The sequence below is a fragment of the Nelusetta ayraudi genome, unplaced genomic scaffold, assembly GCF_046127955.1.
Source record: "Nelusetta ayraudi isolate G7.1 ecotype Tasmania unplaced genomic scaffold, CSIRO-AGI_Nayr_v1 ptg000083l, whole genome shotgun sequence".
In the NCBI taxonomy this organism is placed as follows: domain Eukaryota; kingdom Metazoa; phylum Chordata; class Actinopteri; order Tetraodontiformes; family Monacanthidae; genus Nelusetta; species Nelusetta ayraudi.
The window spans coordinates 1275644-1301754 of record NW_027466133.1 but is presented as its reverse complement, the minus strand read 5'-3'; the positions used below and the strand labels follow the sequence as shown (position 1 = coordinate 1301754).

General features: G+C 50.0%; 1 protein-coding gene across 4 annotated transcripts; it reads left to right on the top strand.

The window, feature by feature from the left end:
* Positions 1 to 1673: 1673 nt before the first annotated feature.
* On the top strand, positions 1674 to 23972 carry LOC142900520 (protein FAM222A-like). 4 transcript variants are annotated; one of them, XM_076044850.1, is made up of 3 exons: positions 1674 to 2040; positions 12317 to 12497; positions 20978 to 23971. In XM_076044850.1, exons 2-3 carry the CDS (start codon positions 12353 to 12355, stop codon positions 22393 to 22395), a joined length of 1563 nt encoding a protein of 520 aa, XP_075900965.1. In that variant the 5' UTR covers positions 1674 to 2040; positions 12317 to 12352; the 3' UTR covers positions 22396 to 23971. The 4 variants fall into 4 exon arrangements, with proteins under 4 accessions (XP_075900965.1, XP_075900964.1, XP_075900967.1 ...); XM_076044849.1 differs by having other exon boundaries at positions 12314 to 12497; XM_076044852.1 differs by lacking the exon at positions 1674 to 2040 and adding an exon at positions 11193 to 11238 and having other exon boundaries at positions 12314 to 12497; positions 20978 to 23972.
* Positions 23973 to 26111: the final 2139 nt, after the last annotated feature.

The following is a 26111-nucleotide window of genomic DNA, read 5'->3' as shown; positions in this document are numbered from 1 at the left end:
CTGCTGTTTGGCTCCTGGGATATAAGGTCAGAGGGTGACGGTCAGAGGCGGCTTGTACAAGGGGACATTTCTGGATATAGACGTGTTTGCACCGCTGCTGAGAGATAAGATAAAATCTGCCACTCATAGCAGACACGGAGCTCTAGGCAGCTGGCTGGAATGCTTTGCATGACCTCACCATTTCCAACAGCAGTTTGCTAGAATTTGGACTTTGGTCGAGGCTTTATTTTGCATATTTTTCCAATATTACCCCCCTCATGACACTCACAGACATCGGGCATCTGTTGCGCATGACGCAACCAAAGCCTTTATCCACGCCATCGTTATTGTCTCGTGGATGCATGAGGAGAAGCGCAGGTGTTGCATCAATTACAGCGCATGCTGCCGTGGAAAAACCCATCGTGACAAGCGCAGCCGCATATTTCCTGAGAGACTGGATTCGTAGTAAAATTGCGTCTCAGTGAGATAGAAGGGCACGATCATAAAAAAATAAAAAATAAACCCCCAGCATTAAAAAGCATTTCCTGTACCTTATTAAATGTAGGGTGCGGTCTGCGAGGCAGCGGCGATGTGAATTAAACCTGCCGCACAAGGATTATTTTTTATGAGTTTCTGCCGAGAACACGGAGGGTCACAGTGAACCATCTGTGGCTTCTGATGCTCTGAAGTAAAGCACCACTTTATTGGTTTAGTATTTTGCAGGAGACTTGCGGCCTTGTGCTGCTGTGAACCTGTTATTGTGCTGTGTCACTGGCGATGGGAAGCCACTGTATGTCATTAAATAAGACTTATACATATAAAATATTTCTCATATTGAGGCACATTGGAGACTGTAGCGAATGAGCCTTGACCAAACACAGCATAACTGCCCACATATTTTGAATATATAATAAGCCAATATAATGTTACTGTTTCGATAAAAATGAGCAATTTTATGGTGTCTAATATGTCAGGCATTGCATAAATATTAACATTTTACACTGTGAAATATAAACCTGAGTTTTTACAGCTTGTAAACAAGTATATTCGCTAAAGTGTGCAGTTAAAGGTCAGATAAGATTTAGAGGCATCGAATCATGTTGCTAACAAGTTAGCACTTTATTGCATGAAGCTTTGTGCACATGACCGTGACGTCAGTCAAATTCCCATAAAATCTATCTATCTATCTATCTATAACATAACAACATAGATCCCCTCCTCAGATTAACAACTATTAATGGAATGTGATACAAGTTTACAACTATAGAGTCTGGGCCAAATGTATTTAATTATTAATCTGAGTGGGTGGGCCGTTTGTCAGTCTGGGTGGGCCGCCCCCCCACCCCCAACACACCCGCCCCTGTTTATTAGCGAATGAACGCGCACAAAATTAACTATTCCTACTATATTACTAAGTGGTCACTTCATAAGTATATACACACACATTGATTTTCAACTCCCTGCAAATGCTACACAACTGGGCCTATGTGATTCAACGCTTCCTCGTGCACTTGCACTTTGGGCCACTCACACACACAGACGTCTTCTCCTTTAAATCGCTCCGCGGAACAGCAACGTGCTTACTTTGACGGGTTTGGCATCACCGGCAGCAGCCGCCTTCTCTTTCATCCCATTGGTCGAGCCGTGGGAATATTCAAATGCAGCCCTGATTGATTGGCCCGGAGCCGGCGTCAACACACACTGAGCGGCGCACTCATTTCCATTCCGACGTCTCTCCGTGACGCACGCACACGCGCACGCACTCACACACACAGACACGGGCAGGCAGACGGCGCTCGCTCCGCTGCCGAGATGAGGTGCAGACGGCCGGCCGGAATAAACCGATCGGCGATATTATCTTCCTAGAAAACCGGAGCTGCGCTCGACGCTGGATGGATCCGTGCGCGTGAAATGGATTTATCTCCGCAGGTCTCCAGTGCGCATCGCGGGGTCCGTGGCGAGGATTGCTTCTGCGGAGGAGAGACGCCTTCCGAGGGGGAGCGCGAGCGATCAGCCGCGGCCAACCAAAGATAAACAAGCCTTATGATAAGACCAAACTCTGTAAGACACTCGTCATCTTCCCTTTCATCCATTCTAACGCAGGGGGCGCCCTCGATGTCGGGTGGTAGTGGTGCGGGATTTATATTTAGCGCATGGATTGTTTAGTTTGCCAGTTAACTCTGTGTGTCTATTTCTTTTTGTAATACGTATTTTTTTTTTTTTTTTTTTTTTTAAAGGCGATATTTTAACCGTCTGTGTTGTGCAGCTCGACGCTGAACGGAGCGAAAAGGCTTCAAGTGCTGAAAGGTCCTGCGCGCAACGCTCGCCGACACCGTCCACCTCGTGCGTTTGTCACAATCAAACTGAGAGCTTTTTTTTTTATCAACCACATGCACAGGCGTAACCGACAGCAGATTGTTTCCACGAGAGGTGTTTTAACAATGGTATAACACACACACACATACACACACACACACACACACACACACACACACACACACACACACGTGTGTGTGTGTGTGTGTGTGTATATATTTGATGAGGAAACGTAGCTCGGCGTCCACATCGTGGTGAGTTATGGAGCAGAAACATCTGCCAAACATCTGTAGGTCATAGACACCAGCCGACCTCCAGCCTCCACCCTTCTAAAGTGTCCGTCTCATCCTCCTCCTCCCACCCCCCACCCCTCCTCCTCCTCCTCTCTATCTCCCCCCTTTCTCGTCAGCTGACACCTTTTGTTTGAGTGATGGGGCCGCGCGCGCACCGAGAGCCGCTTTATGCGTCAGCGCCTCGGCGGATGGACGGGAAGTGCTTTGAAGTATATTACCGGTCACTACTGGGCGCCCGGGGAGGGTTTCCATTTCCATTGTCTGGGATCATCGCACCTCACTGCACCGGTGGCAGCAGAGGTTGAAGGTTAGCCCTGGATTATTGGTCAGGTGTGAAATTCCAGCCCCGTGTGCCCCCCCCCACCCCCACCCCCCTTCTTTTTTTTCTGTCTGTTTGGGCCACAGCTTTTATTACCAGTAGAGATGGGAGGAGGAGAAGTTTGGTGTTTCACTGGATGTATGTTCCTCACATCCTTCCATAAAAAATACCAGCAAAGAAAAAAAAAATCCCCCAGTTCGCTGCTGGTTTCAACTCATAGACACATGACTGTGTCCGCGCTATCTATCTTTATTTTCTGCTCTCCAATAAAAAAACAAACCAGGCACCGTGGCCTGTGATTTACCACAGCGTGCTCATAAAACATTTTAGTGTCAAGTCATGCCGCTTTTTATGATGAAGAATATTGGCCGACCTCGTTGCCTGTGAAGTCTGAGGCTTTAACGCAGCCGCTCAGCGTTTTACGGCGTGTTCTTTAACGCCGCGATAATGCGAGGAATTCCTAAATGGTTACAGGGCCCTTATTAACGCGCTTCCACACTCACAGGCCTATAGCAATCAGCCCCATGTGATGTCACAGAGGGCACCCATTCCTCCTGCACACCTCCTACAGCAGGAAGAAGTCCCACAGTATGACACAGTATGAGACAAGAGCAGATCAGTTGGCGACTAAACCACAAAGTGCGCAGCTCCAGTCGGATAGACTTTCAATAATGTTAAATTGCAGCTGCAAAGAGGCTGTTTCGGATGATTTGATTGGCTTAAATTCCAAAGATCGATGGCGCATCCCGTTAGATATTGGCTCCGCCCTATGTGACAGCCATTTGTTGTTGTTTTTTTTAATAATCTTCCAACTATATCAAAAGATCATCAAAGCTAAAATCCCTGCATTATAACAGCAGGCTGTAAACAGAGGGCTAAATAAACTTTTTTTTTTACCGGAATGTGGGACCTTTAAGCTGAAACGCCCTGTGGCTGGGATGCTGTTGTCGTTGTTGTTTTCTCTCTCCATCATGGTGCCTGAACGTCGCATTATGAGCTCGTGGATGTGCAGGTATCCCATTGGGGGAGGCAGGGAAGTGGGGGAGAGAGAGGGTGGGGGGTGTTCCCTCTCTGATCTCACATCACACCCCCGGCAGTAATTCCAGCCCTGTGAGGAGAGAGCGAGAGAGAGAGCGATAGAGAGAGAGAGAGAGCGAGAGAGAGAGAGAGAGAGTGAGAGAGGGATTTGTCATTTGGCTGCCTGCTTCCCTTTGCTTTCTGTGGGAGTGAAGCCCGGCTCTGATTTATTGTGAAGTTTCCCCCGGCTCGCTCAATCTCCATGCCGACCAAATTAGTGAATGGAGGAAACGGCTCAGCAGCGCTGTGACCTTTTCTCTGTGGACCGTTACCCGGGCCAGCGTAAGGACTGATTAAGGTCACTTCTTTACTATTTTTTTTTATTTTTATTTATGCCATGTCATCTGCGGCCCTCGCTTCGCTTCGGAGGCCCCTCCGCTCCGCTTGCAAGAGGAGGACCAACACAGAGGAAATGCTGATAAAAAGGCCTTTTATTGCATTTCTCGATGCACTTTTGGTGCGTGGCAATCGCCCCAATTCCCCCCACCACCTACCCCCACCCATTCTCCTGCTTCTATAATCACATTTTCATCTGCTGAGGGATGTCATGTGTAATTACTGGCAGCTGGCTATCTTTTGAAATCTGTCTAATTGGTCTTTTCATTCTAATAGGATGAAAGGTGGACGGGGGGAGGGGTGCGGAGGCGGTGAGACCGAGGGGGTGGTAAGGGGCGCTCGGGGTCGAAGGTCAAGGACCGGGCCTCTGAGGTTATTGGGCAGAGGGAAGGACCGCAGGGTTATTTTGCTGCCGCGGTCGTGTTTACGCGATGGCGTCTTGATCATTAGTCCCAATGAGCGATTAAGTGCATTTGATGCATCAGTGTTTGCCCTCAATCCACAAAACGCAGCGGGATGATGACATCTTCAGTCGGTTCACGGATCAAAGCGGGGGTTTTTTTTTTTCTTTTTTTTCCATCCCCTCCCCAGAACATTTTGATGTTTCACGGTAGAGAGCGTATCATTAGGTTATCTCCCGCATTAGAGCCGTGCGGGCCAGGCTTCCCTCAACAGATTCTAATCAGGCTCCCCTCCCTCTAAATGTTTAACTTTAATGGCACAAAGGAATCAGTGACCTTTTTTCTAAAGCTTAAACAGCCAGAGGAAGTGGCCTCGAGGCAAACGGGGGGCGGAGCTTTGCCCGAGAATGGAGGATGGAATAAATGATTGTATCTCGACCGCAGCTGAAAGTCAGAGCTCAGCAGTGAGGCACATTGTTACATCCTGATCTTTATGTTTCACCCCCAGGCTACAGTGGAGCCTCTTTGCATGATTAATTAAGCCCTACCCCCCTAAAAAAAAGAAGATCCCCCATATTTAGCCCTCTGTCTAAAGCATCCTGCTAAAGATTACTTTACAGCGTTCACAGAGTGCAGTTCTTTTCATGAAAACCAATCCTGAGGATCCATGGATCCAGGTCACAAAGCAGTTTCACTTTTACTGCCATGAAGTTTCTCTGCTGAAGCTTCCAAAAAAACGGCCAGATTCAGATCTTTGCTCCTCCGGAGCAGATTCTTCAGAGAATAGCACATTCACTCCTCTGCTTCGCACCCGCCTGCTTGAATTGGCACTTTGTTGGCGCGTCGGCAGGTTTGCAAGGACACAGAACCAGCGGAGGTCTGGACCACAGTTTCAGCACAGGCTCACAGCAAAGCGTCACAGATGAAAGAAGCAAAGGACGGACTTCAGAGAGAGTTCACTGACTGGATACAGACACAGAAGATTATTTGCCGGATCGTTTCTGCATCATGCGGGAGTTTTAAAACTAAATGCTGGATTCCTCTTTTGAGAAGAAGATGAATGGAAAAAAAAACACCCCTAACAACTTATCTCCCCCGACTGCGCTCCTATTTTTGTTATCTTTGAAGTCAAGGTTTTGTGAAGGCTGGACAGCTCGGCTCTCCAGCAGCGCCTGGCTGTGCACACTGGGCCGGGGATAAGATAAGGGCCGTGTTTACCCTCTAATGCTACCTTGGCGCTGGTCAGACTTCAGCCCCATGCGGAGAGTGTTTCTTTTACCTTGGCACCATCTGCAGGCAAGGGCAGATTTGGGTCAGTCCAAGGCTTTCCGCTCCCCGCCAAGGCTGCTCTCCAAGATAAGACTTAATTGTGCAGCTTTGGATTAGTGGCCGAATTTGCTCCCAGCATCTGTGAAAGTACAAAGTCAGAAACGCAGTTTTTTTTTTTTTCATCCATCCATCCGTCCGTCCATCCATCCCTGATTTTCAAAAACTGGGCCATAACGGCTGGATTTTATTGTCTGTCGTTTAGAATATGCCGTAAATATTATGTTTGGCTGAAGCTCGGGTTGCTTTTATTGCCCCATTTCTCCTCGGTGCTTGTACGAAACATTCTGCACCGCTTAAAACGAGGCGGCGATTTCTAAAAAGAAATGCACAGTCTAAACACAGCTGCGCTACTTTTGAGTAAATGATTAATCATTTTTTTTCCACTGGTCCGGAAAAAGTGCTATGTGCCCGTGAAAAGCAGCGGTTGCATTGGTCACAGCCAAGCATGTGTTGCTGCAGCGTCGGCTCTTAGCGCCACGATGAAATGATGATTACGCGCTTCCTCAGTCGCCTTTTTTTCGGAACGCGGCCGCCGGCTTTTGCGGCGCAATGCTGTGCAGGTGCTCTGAAGTGCTCAGCGGCTCCGTTAATTGCCTGCTGTTGATTTCGTGGGCGCCTTTTCAGAAGCGAAAATGTGACTCCGGCGTGGTGAAATGTTCCGGGTGGCGTGGATGTTAAGGGCACCAGACCAGAGGGGATGTGAAATGTGAACATATAAATGCATTAGTCTTTGCTTCTGGTTCTGGTTCCCTGCAGTCACATGGCAATAACGTCGTGGAGGCGAGAGTGTGTGCTGAGCTTTTTATTGCATGTTTGCCTGTTGCCATATGATTCAGGCTGTGATTTAAAAGCATTTCAGGGTTGTTTTTTCTTTCTTTCTCTCTTGCCTTAAAGGTCCCATATTATGTGGAATGCGCAAAATCCTACATGATGTGCTTTATAGTTATAAAGCAAGGCTGCCATTGAATTCCACAGGAAATAAGAAAAGTCAATCTTTTGCTTCTTTTAGCAGAGAAGGATTTTTCACTTCTTGGAATAAAAAACAAAATAAAAATCACAACATAAATAGGCTGAATAATTGCAAATTGATTAATTACAATGAGAAAATATTTGTGCGAAAGTGAGTTACAGCGTGCCATATTTGCCACTGGTTCACCGCTTTGTGATGCCCCGAAGGGCACTCATACCTCTCTCAGGTGAGGGAAGCATGTGCAAACATGTGGATGGTCCAACAACGTTTCAGTTTTAACAAAGTCATTATAAAAAATATTGTTCATACCAACCAAATGGAAGGTTTTTCTTTTTTAATTTTTTGGCAATAATTACCACACATTTAAAGCTCCTTTGGCTAAAATCCAGCAAGGAAGCTAAAAGGTTTTTAAGACGAGTGATTTAATACGGACGAAGGGCTGCATGACGTTTCCACGTTTTTTTTTTTTGTTGAAAACTCTCACAGACAGACTGGACATCTGTCCGAATATATCTGGCCGCTGATCGTATTTCCATAAATTTAGCGCTTGTGCAGGGGTTGTATAGGAAACGCTTCTTAACACTGTTGTAATACCGCCGCTAATCTCAATGGAAATGAGGCTCATTGTTATCAGCTGCAGGCCTGGAGTGTTCTGGCGTTCAGCGCCGAGCCGCAGCGCCTGCCGGCTTGTTTGGATTTGCTGTGTGTGAACCTCTGAGTCCTGGTCTTCTTTTTTCTTTTTTTTTGAGTGGTGGGCGGGGGGGCTTTGGTTGGTTGCTTGGTTGGTTGGTTTTCCTTTTGAGGAAGAAGAAGAAGAAGAAGAAGAAGAAGAAGAAGAAGAGAAAATCTGGGTCTCCTCTCTTCTACGGCACTCTGATACCAATTATGCAAAACTATTATAGAATTTAAGCAGGCCAGCTCTTATCGGCTAATCCAGAAGTAATAGATTCTATTAAAAATGTATGAGGGAGGATTGGAAGAGGGGGATCAGTGTGTGTGTAGAGAGGGAGAGAGCGGGAGAGAGAGGGAGAGAGAGGGAGAGATCCAGCAGCTGCACAAGCGTCACTGTCTAATTCCGTCTCTATACGTCAGGCTGCTCCTGTCTTGTCTCCATTACTGAGGCCTCTTCCTGCAGCCACTTCCAGCGCCGCGCAGAAAGACGCCTGGAATTCCCAGTTAATTGCGCGTGAAGTCGATTGTTGTTCATCGGCTGCTCTGCTAAAAGGGACGCTGCTGCTCTCTTCCCACTCCCCCTCCCTGCCCCCCTCCCCCCATCCTCCGCCGTAAAGCCAAATTGCTCCTTGTTAATCATTTATTTCTTCCCAAATTAACTCTCTTTATTATTTTTTCGTCTTCCTCCTCCTCCTCCTCCTCCTCTTCATCTCCTCCCTGGCTTTTGTGCTCTTTCTGCACTTTCTGTGTTTAAGACATTAGCATAGCACTCAAATGCTAATCCACCCTGAGTGCGCAGAAAAAGGGTTGGATGGGTGGTGGGGGGGGCACCGCTCTCCTTAAAGCTTTTTTCATTATCATCTAATTATTAACCGGGGATTCTAAGAACAGGAACGCAGATTGCTCTGTTCGTGTGTGTGTGTGTGTGTGTGTGTGCGCGCGCGCGCGCGCGCGTGCGTTGGCTGCTTTTTTGCAATTTGCCTCCATCTTCGCTCTGACCCTCGATGATGCCACACAGACTCGCAAAAATTATTCCAGAAGGTCGGACAGAAGCTCTTTTGTGATGCACCGTATAATTTCAAGGTCCCATATTATGCAAAATTCACTTTCAAGAAACCTTTTTTTTTTTCAAGAGAAACGTTTCTCTCGTCCATCTCGAGTCCAACCTGCACTTCTTTTTGCTCGCTCTTTCTTTTTTTTTTGTCGTTTTAGAAAGCCAGCAGCAGCTCTTTGTGATGTCACAAAGGGTACCGATGCCTCCCTCAGATGAGTGACCACCACCCCGACCAGGTGAAGGCTTCAGCTTCGGTCGCTGACTTGGTATTTGAGACAGTCCACTGAGGCCTCAGTTGTGGCAGGAAGCATAACCAGCAGGGTTTTTTTTTTTTTTTTGCGGCTGGTGGCTGTAAACAGAGGGCTAAATATGCTGTTTTCTGGAGCTCTGGCTCCAGGCTTTTCTTTTTGTTGCTGAAACAGCTGCTGCTGCACTGGAGTCGAGGATGAAAATACAAATGTCGGAAAATGGCTTCGATAAAGAATCCCGGGGGGCGAGGGGGTGGACGTTGCTGCTTCTCTCGCTGCTAAATAGGTTAAAAGCCGGCGCCGCATGTTGCCGATGGTATCATGTGGACATGGGCGGTCGAATTATCTGAAGAGCTGCCGTCCCCCCTCGGGGCCCAGATCAGCCTCAGCAGCCACTCAGCAGTCTTCCTGCCGCCGCCGCCGCTCTCGCAGCAGCCCCCTCTTGTATTGACCCTTATCTCCGCGCAAGGTCCCACCCCGTCCCTGGCCTCCCCCTCGTCCTGACCCCCCCCCCCAGGACGGACGACGCGGTGTCATTGTCGCACCCTGTCACCGGTCGAAGGCACCGCGGCTTGAAAAATGGATTTAGTTTGCCACGGCGCTCTTATCGGGGGGAGCGGCGAGGACGGCGGAGGCCACTTTGATGGACTGCGAGGCACGAGGTTGTTATCTCGCTGGCAGCCCCCCCCCACCCCCTCCCTCCCTCCCACCGCCCCGAATCCTCGTCCCCCCCTCACCGCGCCGGCCCGAATCACGGCAGCTTATCGGCTGTGTGGATGTCACCAGAGAGTGACGAGGATTAGACGTCCGCGTCGCTTAAACTCTACGCTTTTTTTTCCCTCCTCCCCCGGCACGCGGCGTCCTTGGATGTGCCGCTAACCTTGCAGCAGCCGACGCGCTAAGATTCCGACGATGAAATCTCGCTCGCCAAAAACCTGCAAACGGGCAGTAAAAAAAAAAAAAAGCCCCTTCTCTCTTTTTTTGTCCTACATCGGTCGTCGGTGTTCACTGAATCGTGGAAGCAGTCGGGTTCCTCGTAGTGCAGCTGCAAGAAGATTTCCTTACATTACATTTATGTGATTTTAAAAAAAATGACGATGTCCAATCACCTTTCAAGTCTGCAAAGCTTTTTTTTTTTGCATTTTACCTTTAGGGATTTACAATGTCATCTTTGCACAATTATTAAAACTGCATAGATAGATAGATAGACAGATAGATAGATAGATAGATAGATAGGTCTTTTTCCATGTATAATTTAGGTAACATTGGCAAACTGTGTGAAAGAAACCATCTTTTTTTGTGTGTGTGTGTGTGTGTGTGTGTGCATCATTGAGCGCTTCCTGCTCTTTTTAACCGCTCGACCTACGGGAAAAAAAGTCTCTCTTTGAGTCGCGGAGCCTTTCTTGATGCACTTCATCCCGGTTGGAAATGAGAGGCGCTCCGTGGCTGCAGGTACTCCCGTGCGCGTCTCATTCCCCTCCACTGAAGGGATTTCCCTGCAGATATCCCCCCCCCCCCCCCCCCCACTTCGGACGAGCGGTAATTGTCGTTGTGAAATTGCCATTATTTTCGAAAATGGAGCCTGACCATCGCGAGGCTTTCAATGGGCGCTCGCACATGCGTGTGCGTGTGTGCGAGCGTGTGCGCAGGATGAGGTTTGAAGTGTGTGCTTGTCACCGAGGGACAGATGTTGAGAGAGGAGGAAGAGGGTGAAGGAAGGATGAAGGGAATCTCTTTTCTCCTTTCTGTCTTTCTGCTTGAGTTTTCTCTGTCTTTCTTTCTTTCTTTCTTTCTTTCTTTCTTTCTTTCTTTCTTTTTGGGGGGGTGGGAGGAACCCGAGTGAACCCGAATGAAAGCCGCTCTCAGTCTCTCTCTCCCTCTGAGGCAAAAAAAAAAAGGTAATCGTGCTCCGGCAGCTTGTCACCGAACACTCTGTTCCGCAGGAACAGTGACTGTGTGAGTCGTCGCCGCCGACCCTGCAGACCCTCGGGGAGCGCGAGAGAGAAAGAGAGGGGCAGAGAATAAATCCAAAAGGAACCTTAAAACCTTCAAAGGGAAGCAGGGAGAAGCAGCCTGACAGCTGTTCGCCAGCCTCGGCTCTGTAACGACAGCACGCCGGCTCTCTTTCAACTATTAATAACAGCAACGAGTCCGTGCCGCCGCCGTCGCCGCCGCCGCTGCCGCCGCCGCTGCCGCCGCCGCTGCCGCCGCCGCGTTCAAGTCGCTCTCCTGAAGAGCAGGAAGGTGTTTTGAGGTTGCGCCGTGTTTTCTGTCTCTGACCCCACGACGACTTCCTCTTCTTTTTCTTCTTTGCTCGCTCGCATGCAAGATTTTCCGGAGGTGCCCAAATGAAATTTTTACAGCGATTTTGCCAGGGTGGGGAGTGTGGCTCTTTGCAGCGGTCGGCGTCAGGCCTCCTGCGCTGATCGATGCAGGATAAGCACCAGGCTTTGCGGGGGGAGAGGAGGGATGGAGGTGTGAGGTGCGAGAGGGTCCCTACAATTTGAAACGTGACGCACCGAGAGGCCTTGTAAACAAGCGGCGTGATTGCGGCCAACAGAGCGGAGGTTAATAGGCCCCCCCTCCACACACACACCCCCACCCCCCGTAACGAGCAGTGAGACGGGAAAAGGAGTCGTGCGGTCGCAGAGTTTTTAAAAGCTACTGAAGCAGCGTTTTATATAATCCAACATCACGGAAAGAGACACACACACACACACACACACACACACACACACCCTGCCTGCAGGTGCATAGATCCCACTCGCAAGCGCACTTTCAGATTCATTACCATGAAGTGGCAGCAGAAGGCAGCAGTATTTAGCCCTCTGTTTACGGCCTCCTGCTAAAGCTGAGGATTTTGTTGTTGCGGGAGCTTCCATGCACTTGCAAGGGGACAAAAACAAGGCGGTGCCAGAGGGCGGAGCCAACACGTGGCTGGTGGTGGTTGCCCCTAACCGGTCAGAGGCCGCAGCTCTCTTTGTGACATCACAAAGGGCAGATCCGCGCCCTATTTTAGCACAAACTTTCTGAAAGAGTTCAGCAAGAGTTCAGCGGCTAATACAGACGTGAGACACAGGTTATTGTGTTAAACAAATTTGCGGCGTTTAAGAATCAAAAGTTCTCATGTGCAAAATGCCTCGACAGCAACAGAAAGGGCGCTGCCACTCAGTAGGTTCAGTGGAGGCGGAGCCAGGTGTGCCCACTTCCTGCTCCCGCTCTTCCACTTTCCTGTCGTTTCTGCAAACTTTCTTTTTTTCCTTTTTTTCCCCCTCTCCCCACAGATTAATGGCTAACGGCTTTCTCCTCTCCACCCCAGCAGGTTTCCGCCGGCTCTGCGCGGCCTTCCTGAACTATCATGCTGGCCTGCGTCCAGAGGCAGCAGCAGAATCTGTCGTCGCAGCGTCTGGCCTGCACGCCCAAAAGCCTCGATGTTCCGCCGTCGCTGCTACTGCTGCCGTCGCTGCAGCCGCAGCCGCCTCCTCGGCCGCACGTCCACAAAGGTGAGCTCATGTCACGCGCTTTTTTATCTTCCTACCAAAGAGACAGACGTTTTTACAGGAAGCTCAGGTCGCTCTTCACGCTCAGAGGCAAATCGCCCTCGGATGTGCACAGAGCGTTCGGTGCTCAGCTACGCGTAGCGCCGATTGCAGCTGATTAAAAATAATGGGCCTCCTGATGACGATGATGTCTGCTAATTGGGCTCCTAATCAGGCCGCTCCCGCAGAGCAAATGTGCGCAGGTCAAAGTGGACTGGGCAAAATCACAGAGTTAATCAAGTCTCCCGACCCCGGCGCCGCGGCGGCTAATGACGCTCACATTTCGTGCAGGAAGGGAGTGTTCGCGCTCGCGCCGTCGCTGCCGTTGTTGTTTGACCTTCATGGTGATTGATTGCGCCGCATTCAACTGAAAGGTTGAGTGGGTGTGTTCGGGACTAACCTGGACTGACATTTGTGATTAGATTCCATTGGGCTAATTGATTGAATGCGACTTGTTTGCAGATTCGGGCCGGCGGCTCCGTCTCTCGCGCTGCTCGTTGTTTCCCTCCTGCTTTTCTTCCCAGCAAGTCTTTTTTGTTTATGGCTGGACAGCCGAGAGACACATAATGAGATCAGAGAGGAGCAAATGAAGTTATTCCTCTGAGAGGGGCCTTTTTGTGTCCCTTTGACTTAAAAAAAACGCAGCTGAAGCTTTATGTTTCTTTGCCAGGCCTGTTTTTTGAAGCTGCTCACATTTTAAATCATTCCCTTGAATGGTTAGCCGCTAAATGTAGCATCCCTGTTGCCCTTTGCTTGTAGTTTCTCCATCCTCTGCTGAAGTCTGCGCTGCATGCGGTGATCTTTCTTGGTTTGTTTTTTAAACTTCTCGCGGATCCAGTGCCACGAGTGGGTGTTTGCTGCCTGGCACAGATCGCAGTCGACAAAATGAAAGCGTGCAGCTGAGAGAGTGAGGCCGTGGCAGACGGTTCATTTCTTCAGATCAGGCTCATCTTAAGTCACACGGTACAGCCGACGGTCCCGGCTGTCACCTCATCCGCCTGCTGCACGTCTTCCTTTTTGTAAATATGGAAAGTTCTGTTCTTTTCTTGCCTCTCGGCTGTTTCCAAACTGAACTCCCAGAAATGAGAGAAGCTCTGACCTTCACTTCTTCCGCTCCCTCTTAACCCCTTCGCTTAAACCTCAAATCTTGCTTTTGTGATGTCACAGAGGGAGCTGATACCTCCGCCCATGTTGGTGGTAAACCCCCAACCGGTGATTGGCTCCGTCCTCTGGGACCGCCTTTATTTTTGCTTACGACCAAACACGTTTAAGGTCGCACAAAGCATCAGATTTAGCGGGAAGCTAAATCGGCGGGTTGTAAACAGAGGGCTGAATTGATTTGATTGTTTTTGCCAGGCTTCTTTAGTGAACTTTAAGATGGAAACGAATGTGAAAATGAGTCTTTGAAAGTCAGTCAAACGGCTTTTACAATGAGTTTCCTCCTGGTTCCAGATCATACAAAGAACCGCGCACGTTTATTTCCTCCAACAGGTGCGAACCGGAGACGTCAGCAGCGTGCGAATACCTTCACACCTCTGGTCTGCTGCGCCGAAAGAAGTGAGAACACCCGCGTGACTGACGTCTTAAAAAAAATAATAAAATAAAATAAAATGTAAAATCCTGGCGTGTTTTTCATTATCATTCCACCGTTAAACACCAGTTTAATATTCGCCCCCGTCTCCCACGCTGGCTGATAAATATTAATTATGAATTAGCGGACGCTTGTCGGCTAAACGCCCAGATGAGATCAGGCTTCTGCCTCAGGGCGAACCGGGGGGGGGTTGTGCTCCTCATCCTGTTCACCTACAGGGCCCGACTCCCCTCCCCACTTAACTCCCCCTTCCTCCAGACTGGCATTTCAGGCGCAGCCTGCCGGGACTGGAGAGCCGACGGGGAGCTCAGCCAGTGCGGCGCCCCCTCCTGCCTCCTTCTTCATTAAACCGCTTGTTTGTTGCGGCGACCGCCTTCCGAGCCGTTTGCATTTTTAGCTATCAATAAATGCAGGGGGGGGCAAGAAAGCTCGGAGCCAAACGAGACCCACGGCAAAGATTTCTGAGGGACTGGGAATTACGCAGGCGAGCGAGCGAGCGAGTGCAAGTTCTTCGCTATCTGGGGCTGGAAAACTCATCTTTTCTTTTCCTTTTCTTTTTTTCCTTTTTTTTTCCCACGCTGCCGGCCGGCCAGCCTGCCTGCCGGCGCCCCGGCTCGTCTCTGAGGAGGACGGGAAACTTTGCCCAAGCTGGGCCAAGCGGCACAGAAACAAATGAGGAGTGACACCGGTGCAAAGGAGTGTTTGGCTCAAGCGAGGTCGCTCCGTGTCTGTGACACCGGGGGGGAGATTGGCTCGGTGGGGGAGGAGAGAGGTGGAGGGGGGGGTGGGATGGAAACGATCCCAGGCTGATTGAACCGCAGAAGTGGACAAAAAAAAAAAAGTGTTTCCTGCGGGAGGATTAAATGACGACCCGCGCCGCGCAGCGTTCCCCAACTTCTGCCGCAGGAAGTAGGGCCTAAAAAAGGAAAAACATGCCATTTAGTGTACCAGTATTTAACCTTTCCATCCGCCCCCTAGTGGCCGCTTTTATCCACGTCCCCCTTGTCGGAGCTTGGCTAGGCATTTTGTATTTTCCGTGTGAAGTTGGAAATCTAGCGAGCTTGTCCGTCTGTCCTGCTAATTAATACATCCAGTGTGATAACTTATGGGATGTTGTGCAAATTAATAAGCAGCGGCAGCGGCGGTCTGAGAAGGTGAGACTGAAGGAGGCCAGTTGTTGTTGTTGTTTTCGTCACTCTCACCAGTGATGAAAAAGTCAGCGCCAATTAATGACACACTGCTAACGACAGGGTGGGGGTGTGCGGGTGGAAGGGGGGGTCGTCATGGTAACGGGGACACAGGCCTTTTTTTCTGCTTTTCGAGCGGCGCCGGTCGTCACGCCAGGCCGGAGCGTTTTCAGACGTCAGGATTCCCGCTGCCGTACACATTTTGAAGAACGCCGCTCCGCCTCTTCGCCGGCGAGGATCAACATGTTATCTCACCAAAGTGTCGCTGATAAGTCTGCGGCATCACATTAAAGGCTAGCAGGGATTTTTTTTTTTTCCCCTGCTCCTTCCTGACATTCCTGCCATCCTGTATTACCGGCGGGTCGTGTATGAATCCAGGTCCCTCTGTTGTGGTCAGTATAATGGTTTCACAACGGTCGGACGAGAAGAGTGTGGCTTTTTTTTTTTTGGAGGGGGGGGGGGGGCGGGGGGCGGGGGGGGCGAGCCTCCTGGGCGCCGCCCCTGGGGCTGGTCGTCATGGTCGTCGTGGTCGTCGTGCCCATAAATTAGTGATGAACTCCAGCTGCTCTAAAAACAAAGAGCTCTCTGCTCTAATCTGGGTGAGAGCACGGGGAAGAGATTAGTGGCTAAAGTGGCAGAATCACCAGAGACCTTTAATGTGACATGGTGCAGTTATTAACGTGCATTTTTTGGGGGGGGGAATATTTACAGTTTTTTTCATGTTAAACCCACGTGCAGATGGTTTTTTCCAGCTGAGTGGCCTCGCACCATTAACGATCCAGAAAAGTCAATAACCAGTGCATTTAGCTCTGTGATTGCTGCCTCCAGCTGTTTTTTTTTTTTTATTATTATTTTCTGCGACAACTGATGCTGCTGTTGGAACTTGATTGCGCTTTCGCAAGGGGACAAACAAAAAAAACAACAGGAAAACAAGTCTGTCCCAGAAGGCGGAGGAGGCGTCATTCTGCTGGTTTCTGATCTCAGGTCGGCTGTTCAGTGTCTTCAGGAGTGTCTGAGGGTCAGGGATTTGAAAAGGTTTTGGAGCTTCGCAGCTTCATTCCCCCCCACGGCCGTGTGCAACGACAACAACAACGACAACGTCAACAACAGCGGCAGAGAAAAGGAGGAAGTATTCCCAGGGACGCTGTTTACTGGGCTCCGGCGGGGCTGCAGCAGCCGTGTGGGTGCAGGGCGCAGCGGCGTGCAGTCGGCAGCCTCACGCTGATTAAGTGCTTAAGGTCAGGCCGCTAATTACCTCTCAGCTGCTCCTTCACCTGACAGCGCACAGCTGCCGCTTCCCCTCCGGTTGTCATGTCAACAGCCTGGTCGCTGTTTGTTTTGCTTCCCCTCCGCTACCGTCTTTAGTTTTTTGTTTTTTTTTTGGTCTGTGTGGACCTGCAAGGGGGAAGAGGGGTTTGGGTGTGTGTGTGTGTGTGTGTGTGTGTGTGGAGCGGGGGGGGTGTTCCACTTCAAATCCCACTCCGCTGGATGAGTTAAATAGGTTCCTTGGCGGAGATCAGAGGGAAGTCGTCCTTCCTCTCCCCTCTTGTTTATCTCGCGTCCCCCTCGGATTCCGTTCCGAGGCCTCCGAGGCTCCTGCTAATGTGATTTACGTGAATTATTTTTTCATTTTTTCCTCATTTTGATTTGTCGCGTGTTTATGCAGATGGTTTCTTCTGGCCTGCGTCGCCGCTTATGCGCTTTAAAGAAAACGAAGCCTACCGTGATTAATCTCATCTCCTGGAGGCGACGCGGGCCAATCGGAAGGCGTCTCCAGCTTTTTTTCCCCCTCCGCCGCTCTGACATTTTTATCAGCGAGCCGGGGCGTATTTACTCATTTAGCAGGTTGGGCTGTCGAGGCAACCTGTGACACACCAGACGGAATGCCTCGCCCAATCGGGTGCATTTGTTTCAGGCGATGATTTGACATTTTGCAAGGACTCAAGGCCTCCCGTCGTTGTTGAGCGAACCAGGACAGGAGAAAAGCCGCCCTTCTCCGTGATGCGAAAATGAATGCTAGCGTCTTCAGCATTAGCCACGCTAACAAGATGCCAGCTTGCGACTCCTTTTCAAAATTATCAGAAAACGCTTTGGAATGGAGCTCTTCAAACCCCTTCAAAGATTTCCATCACAATCTGGCGCCATTGCAGTTTTTACCTCCAAAGTGCCCGACTCCACCAGCAAGAGTCAGACTTCTTTCCCATGATGAATGTTTATTGCCTGGCTTATATGGCCATAATATAACTTCACGTGGGTCAGTCAAACCCCTCAAGGCTCCTTTGGGATGGGGGGAAAAAAACTGTTTACCAGCTCATACATTTTTATAGAGCACATCGGAGAGCCAAAGACCTGAATATCATTATTCCAGCCTCCAACAGTAAGGAAAGAAGGTCAGAGGAGTAAAAGCTGCCTTCATTTGTACATTCTTTATTTATTATTCCAGGTTGTTGTTTTTTTCCACGCTCCTTTCAAGAACAAAGGCAGAAAATGGATGCGCAGGTTTCCAAGCGGCGGCCTGTGTGTTTTGGAAGCAGCTGTCTGACATAAACTCGGCCCACTTTTCATTCACGTCATCAATCATCACTCATTCTTTTTTTTCTCCACCGTCCCAACGACCCGGAGGGGAATATCACGAAAGGTCCCGTGTTGTCATCATCTTCGCATCTTTTGTTTTTCATGTCATATTCAAGCGCAGCTGTTTCAGAATGAATGAATGAATGAACGCACACTGAAGGAATCAGATATTAAATGACTTTTCAATTCAATACACTGTTAAGCTGTTTCTCATTTAATGCGGGAAGAAATCGGAACGCAACAGATTTAGCCCTCTGTTTACAGCCTGTTGCCCAGGGCTTGTTGGAAGGGGCCAAAAACCGGGTGGGGTACGCTGGCCCGCGGTGATGTCACACAGGGCGGATTTCCAGACTGCAGAGAGATGGGTCGTTGTTATTTTCGAGCTTCCAGCTCTCGATTGGCCCATTTGCAAGGCCCAGAATTCTGGCTTTGTTTGATTCGAGGAGTCTTTTCAAAGTGAAGCGAGGATATATGTCGAGGACATTTGTTGAAGCTATATGTCGAGGATGAACGTCTTGCCTTACTGCCGCTCAGCTCCACTGATTGGCCCCGCGGAGTGAGACGACGGCCCACTGGCTTCCATCTAAAAGCCATCTCCCATCGGCCGCTCCGTTCCCGACGGCGGCCGCAACTCATCCCACAGCGGCTCCTGTTGTAAAATGACCTCATCTTTTAATGCATTTGTCACACGGTCGGCGGTGCACGCGTGATAAATACGCAAACGCGGGCGGCGAGGTGGGTGGTGTCGGGGGGGCCCTGCTAATGAGGTTTCCACGAAGCGGCAGCCGCAGTGGGAAGCTGCAGCTGTGTTGAGTCTCAGCCGCTCTGGCGAAGACGGAGGCGGCGGCGGCGGCGGCATCTCTAATCCCTGGGCCGACCACACCAGGATCCCCGTGAGGACGCGGCGGCCTTCAGAGTGTTTGAAGCGGCGGCGGCGGCGGCGGCGGCCACGGTGGCGACGACACGCGGCGGAAGCTGCGGCGAAATGCTCGCCTTGCTAGCGCTAAGTGATGCCGGCGGCGGCGGCTAATCGAGTTGAAAGCGAGCAACGACCTCCTGAGAAAGAGATAGAGAGTGAAAGAGAGAGAGAAAGAGTGCGGGGGAGCGGGGCCGCGGTCTCCTCCAGAGTTTCAACAGAGTTATTTTTCCTCTCACCCAAAAAAAGAAAAGGGCTGCAGGTTTTTTTTTAGAGGCGAGAGAAAAAAAAAGACTTGACCTGGAGATCTTGCAAGCAGTTTAAAAACATCCCAACATCCCAGATGCCATGATTCCCTCCCTCCCTCCCTCTCTCCCTCTCTCGCTCTCCCCCTCTTTCTCTTTTCCCTATGCACAACCTACAATGTGATACATAATAAGCTCCGCTCTGCATTGTTGTATTTCTCCAAGGAGTCGGTTCACGCTGTCGGCACCGTGGTGCGCCGCTCCACCGGGAGATGGTGGGCAGGCAGGATGGATGGATGGATGGGTGGAAGGATGGATGGAAGGATGGATGGATGGATGGGTGGAACACTCTACCTTCCCTCTTTTCCCCTCCATTTTAAACAGCCAATTTATTCCTTTCATGAGATGGATCTGGCAGATTGAATCATTTTCACAGTCGGGGGCCTCACTGTACGGCCTGGAATGAAATGAACTCCCAAATCAATTTCAAATGGGAACAACAAGCCGGCTCTGCTCCCCTGCATAGCCGGGATTGGTTTTCTTATTGAAAATGAAATGAAGTGTTTTGGTAGTATTATTTTTTTCCCCCCCTCCTTCCAAAGTCCTTTTTTTCATGTTGTAGGTTAAAGCTTCTTCGTGTTCTTTCACCTACATACGATTTCCACCGGAAGATTTTTTAGTTTCTCCCCCCCCCACTCCCTCCTCCTTCTGTTTACGCTACAAAAGTTCCATGAAAGCGTCATCGCCCTAAAAGACGGAGGTAATTTCCAGCAGGTGATTTATTGTTTTTAAATGGGAGGCCTCCTCACACCCACCAGCCCCCTCCCACACATACCTTTTTGTCACCGGGTGTTAAGCAGCCGTGAAATTGCCTGAATAATAGTGTTTAAATCCAATCTTAGTTTGTACCGTCAGCTTTGGCCGATTCCTCTTCCTTCCATCTACGTCAACTTTTCACCCCCTCCCTTCCCACCACCACCAAAAAACTCCCCCATCCCACCGTCACTTTGGAGCTTCTTGGAGCATAAAAGTGGAACCAAAATTCATAGGCAGGAGGCGGTGATGAATAAATGACAGGCGGGTGAGTGGCAGGGTGGCCGGATCCGGAAAAGTAGGACAGCATGCAAAATGTAGCGGGGGCTAAACAGGGGGGTTGAATAAACCCTTCGAATGATAACAAAATCAAAAATAAACAAAAATTCAGCCAATAGCTGAGAGGGTTTTTTTTTTTTTTTTTTTTTTTTTTTCTTAAGTCCAGAGCCCATTCTGATATTTTTCCACCATCTGTCTCACTTAGTGGTTTTGCTGCTGAATGTCAAACGGGTCTTAAAGGGGCCATTTCTGTAAAAATGAGCTCTCCTGCCTCTCCGCTAAACTGCTTTGTGATTTCTCACCGTGCGGAGCTCATTTGAAGCCCAAATGGCTGTTATTAAGCGGCGACCAGGCAGCTGCTGCGGCTGTCTGCCCCTCCCTCACTCCTTTATATTGTCTTCTAACGCAGGTCTGAGGTGGTAAACAGGCAGGAAAGAAAAGTGCTTCCTTCCTGTGTATGTTTCCCTCCGGCCGTCTGTCTTTAGGATTTAAACTTATTAATGAACTAAGCGTGATGGTAGATGCGTCACAGTGACAGTAGCTGTGTTTCCATTACCCCCAAAAATATAACAACCACTCTTCACAGCAAACAAACGTAAACAAACAAACACAAACGTAATTCTCGGAAATCTCACACGATAAGATTTGACTAGAATTACGGCTTCTGCGCTTCACACCATTCAATGGAAACGCCTGCAAATCGCAGTTGTATTTCGAAATTTTAAAAATATTGCTTTTATTTTACCAAAGACTGTAAGGGAAACGCAGCTGGTGAAGCTTCCTGATTCTTCCTGATTCTCATTCTTGTGGGTCTCTCTCTCTTTCTCTCTCCCCCACAGGCGAGCCGGCCCCGGCGGCTCCCCGCTACCCTTCCCCCGCCGAGTTGGACGCCTTCGCCCAGAAGACGGCCAACAGCCCGCTGTCCATCAAAATCTTCCCGGCCGACGTGCGGGTGCCGCAGCACAAGCAGCTCAACAAGACGGTCAATGGCCTGGACACCACGGGCCAGCGCTACAGCCCGTACCCGCAGCCGTACCAGGGCCTGCTGGCCGTGGTCCGGGCCTCGGCGGCGTCGGCGCTCAGGGGCGTTCTGAAGAACCCCGAGGGCCGCAGGACTAAACACGGCGGCAGCCAGACCCCGGCACAGGCGGCGCCATACGCTAATCCGCTAGGCGGCGGCGGCGGTGGTGGCGGCTACCCGGGCAGACGCGGGCACAGAGCCTATCACAGCGGCTCATGTAAGCCTGCAGACGCCCCTGTGGAGACACTTTGCTCCGGCGCGGCGGCGCCCGCAGATCAGAGCCTGGTCCCCGGGCCTCAGCCCCAGCTGGCCCAGGTTCAGAGCCTGATGAGGCACGTGAGCAGGATCCCCAGTAGCCGGGCCAACCTGCAGGTCGGCGGGGAGGCCCGGGCCAGCCCCTCGCTGCAGGCCGTGGCGGCCGCGGCCGCGGCGGCGGCGGCAGCAGCGGCTCGATCGGGCGCTGACTTCACCGCCGGCGTGCCGCCGCCGCAGAGCAGCCTGGCGCTGACGGGGGCGGTGATCCCCACGCCGGGCCTCGCCAAAGCCGGATACGCGGGGGCGTGGCTGCCGCACAAGCATCAGGTTCAGCCACTGTACCAGCACCACCAGCAGGGGGCGCTGAGCGTGTACGGGGTGGTGAGCGGCGGCTGCGGCGGCGGCGGTGGCATCCAGGGCTACGGAGCCAAAGAGGCAGGGCCGCCGGAGCCCCGCCTCCCACCGGGATGCTCCGCCCAGACGGCCTACATGCCCCCGCATCTGGCCGGCGTGGAGCAGCTGAGCGCCGCCGCCTCGCTGAGCCACCAGGGGGAGCTCTCAGTGGGGCAGTACTTTGCGTCCAACAGCGACTGTTACGCCTCTCAGGTGCTGCGGCCCAGTGATGTAGGGATCTCCCACCTCCACCCCAACTTCTACCACCACCACCACCACCACCACCACAGTCAGCTCCACCCACAGCAACAGCAGCTCCACCCGCCGCCATCGCACGCCCAGGCCCAGGCCTACGGCGTCGACCCAAACCTCTGCTGCGGCCTGCCCGCCCCCAGCCTGTGCCACCCGGCGGTGGTGGCGGCGGCGCTCAGCGGCAGCAGCCTGCAGTCTCTGGAGTGCCTCATCAGCGAGATCCAGCCGCCCTGCATCAAAGAGCGCATGCTGGGCCGCGGCTACAACGCCGCGGGGATGCCGGCGCTGCTGGAGCACCACCCGCAAAGCCACATCCAGCTGCCCGTCCACAGATGAGACGCGGTGCTGGCAGGCAAAAGCTCTTTTTTGTTGCTTCTCCGCGGCGGACCCGTGAGAACGAGACCTTTCTGTTGGGTTTGTTTGTTGTTTTTTTTTTCGTTTAGTCCGTGCATGTACTGTGTTTGTAGGAGACTCTCTGTGTCTTTAGCCTGGAAACGGGAAACGATAATCATGACTCGAGATTGCAGGTTTATCTAAAGGACTCCTCATGTGGTATTTTTGTACCTTTAATGGCCACGGAAGAAAAAGCAAACAAACAAACAGAAAAAAAAAAAAGAAACCTGCTGCCTGCTGTTCCTGGCTTGAAGCTCAACGCTGTGCAACCCAATCAGAGCTGTTTGGACTGAGGCCTCTGCAGGAGATTCCTCAGGCGGTCGAAAGGAAATGAGTCGATGGGACCCTTTGAAATATTTACTTGAATCTGCAGCGGATTGCCGGTAACTTTTTTCGTCAATGTGTTGGATATTTTTTACATGAAGCAGGAGAAAATTCTGTAATTATTAACTTTTCTTTTCTGAAATGTCCTTGTTTTGTGCTACATTGTAGCACATTTTTTTCTTAGGTTGTTTTTGTTTAAAGGTCCCATATTGTTAAAAATCCACTTCACCAACGTTCTGTAATAATAATATAATCAGCAAACTCCTTCATCCCCCCTTTGCTGTTTTTCAGTGTGTGCAAAAAACACATAGTTATACAAATCAGCACTCTGTGATGTCACACAGGGCCTCTTCTGTCGACGCCAGGGGCTGGCTCTGCCTTCTTTCAAACATGCAGAAGGTGCAGGAATCAGTTTCAACAGGAAGTTAAAACCCAGGGTTGTCAGCGGGAGGCTGTAAACAGAAGGCTAAATATGTTCTTTTCTAAACATTCTTTTTCGACATTGTTTTGTTTTTTGAATACATGCTCTTGCATGACTGCTCCAATGGAGTCCAGGATGACAAATAAGGAAGAAAAAAAATGATATGGGACCTTTAAAGTACAAAAGCACTTATTAGCGTATAAATGTGAATTTTTTGTTGTTGTTGTTTTTGCAGACGCTAAAGCTCTGACATTTTAAAAATAATAATTTACTGTTCAGGACTGTTGGAGAATCCAAATCAACACTGTGGCGAAGCGAGACGTGCCATTTAGTTTCTTCTTGTGTTTGGATTTTTTTCTCTTTGTTTTATTTCTTCCCCCTCTGGAAGGTTGTAACACTGGTCGTATGCTTGCCGGATGTCGGGGTGCCGCCTCACTCGTTCCCTAATCTCTTTTTGTTGTTATTTCTGGAGACGGAGTCGTCCTCTGTGTGTCTGCACTGGTTCTGTGAAACTATTTATTTATGTCAGCCTGGTGAGTTCTATGAAGAAAAAAAAAACTGTCTCTATGATTATAAAGTGCAATTATATATGAACATGTGAGCGCTCTCCATGACGTATGTGGGTGAGATAACTGCTTTTTTTTCTTCTTTTTTTTTGCAATGTACAAACCCCCCCCCCTACTTGGCCCCGCCCCCCCTGGATATTTTTTTTGGGCCTCTTCTTAACAAGGATTGTCAAGTAAATGAAATTTTCTAAACCCGGCGCAATCTTTTGTCTTGTTATGTTGTCATTAATTATGATGTATCAGCGCGACGCGCAGCTGAGATTACGGCTCCATCATATTCACGAGCGATGAGCTGGTGGGGGGAGACACATTTTTCAGTTTTTTATTGCAAGAGGGGATTTAAGGCTCAACCACCACCAGGCGTTTTCTCTCTGTCTCTCTTTCTCTTTCTCTCTCTGTCCTAGCCGTAGATCCAATTTCACTGGAGCTTTATATTTTGCTGTAAGTCAATCCCCCCCCCCCCCTACCGCTGAAATATATCGAGCCGCTGCTCCTTCTGTAGTTGAAAGTGCTAATTTTGTTATCAAAGTGAAATACGTTTAGTCTAGACAGAGGGTGAGAGCTGAAGGCGAGCGCCACTCAGGGCTGCAAAAACACATACATGTAAATATAAATATACGGGCCCGGGCCTGCCTTCCTCGCCCCCCCACCCCTACCGCCCCAAGCATATTACATCCGTGCATGAAAAATGCATGCTTTCTTGGAGATAAATCCAAAAGAATATTACTTTTCACATTATGTAGAATGGGGCGCGGCGCTGCAGCCTCAGCCGTTCAATTGCTAATCTGCGGCGGCGAATCCCGGCCCCGGCCTCTTATTTTGCATCATTTGTCCCTCTAAATTGGATGCGCATAGCGGGTAATGTGGTTAAGGTCACCGCAAACATAAAACACACATCCATTTGAAGCAGTCCATTATGAAAAAAGGAGGAGGGAGATTAAAAAAAAAAAACCCAACCCCAGACGGCGTGAAACGATGGGAGTCGAAGGCCGAGCCGTCTTCAGCCGACGGCGTCTCAGATTTGCCGAGCAGATCAGAGTGAAAGGTCAGTGGCTCCGTGACCGAGGCATCGCCGCCTGTGATTTCCTGCCTTTAGCCCCATTGTGTCCTGGCTTGGCTCGGCTCGGCTCTGAAGCATCTCCGTCCTATCTATCAGCGGGGGCAGGCTGCGCCGCTCTGCCGATAAACCTGCAGGATTACGGATGCGCTCCCACTCTAGGGACGATTAGCTGAGGCTCTGGGCTCCGCGGGGAGAGGCAGCCGCCGGAGCCGCTCCGGCCTCTGGGACACTCCTCGGCCGAGCGAGGCCGGGCGGTCCAAGAGGACGGCCCCGGTCCCAGACGGATTAGCACACATCAAGGAGTCGATTTCACACTGATTTACGGCTGAGCTGAGGCCAAATTTGACATCGTCTGTGTGTATTCCAGCCGCCTCCCATTCTAGAAATTTACAGATATTTATTTTTCATCCTGAGCCGCAGTGGCGCAGCCTCAGATAATTTTTCCATCTAAATAAATTTTAAAAAATAAAGTCATCCAGATCAGATGAGAGCATATGTACCCCTCTGTTTACAGCCCCCTGTTTAAACTGGGACCGTCCACATTTGGATTGGAGACAAAAACAATGCCATCTAATCTGAGAGAGGTATCAGTGTCCTTTGTTATGTCACATTCTGCTGATTTCAAGGACAATGTGTGCGAGAAAAACAGTAAGGAATGGACAACTTACCCCTTTCAATAGTTTAGAGAGATTGCTGTTAGAAAAAAAAATGGATTTAAGTGTATTTTGCATAAAACGGGGCAGTAATATGTTATTTTTCGAAGTTCCATTGGTGCAATGGTTTAATTTCTGAGCACCAAAGAAGCCTCAGAAGAAGAAAAAAACAAACCTCGAAGCCCTCTTCCGGGTTGTTTACGTCATCATAAACCCAACATGCTGAGTTTGATCGTCACTGACCATAACAGAATGAAACAGTTCCCTAGCGTCACTCCAGCACCGCTGGGGAAAAGCAGAGCAGGTGAAAAGCAAGTCAACTCCGCCATCTGGAGCACAACGTGGGCACTGCAACTTTTATTCCCCCCGTTTACACTGTGAAACACGTGACGGGAAGCCGTCCAATACAGTTGCAAGAAATTCAAGCGCAGGAGATTTGGATGCAAATAATAGATTAATGAAAGCGTGCAGCAATTAAACGCTATAATGACGTCATTCAGTTTTTATTAAATAAGACAAGTATATTGATGGGGACAAAACCCAGAAATCAGGTTTCTGTCAGAAGGCACCACAAACTTGTCAACTCTCAAAACAAGGTATCATCATCGGCCAATGGCTGTTTTGTGAAAAAGAAA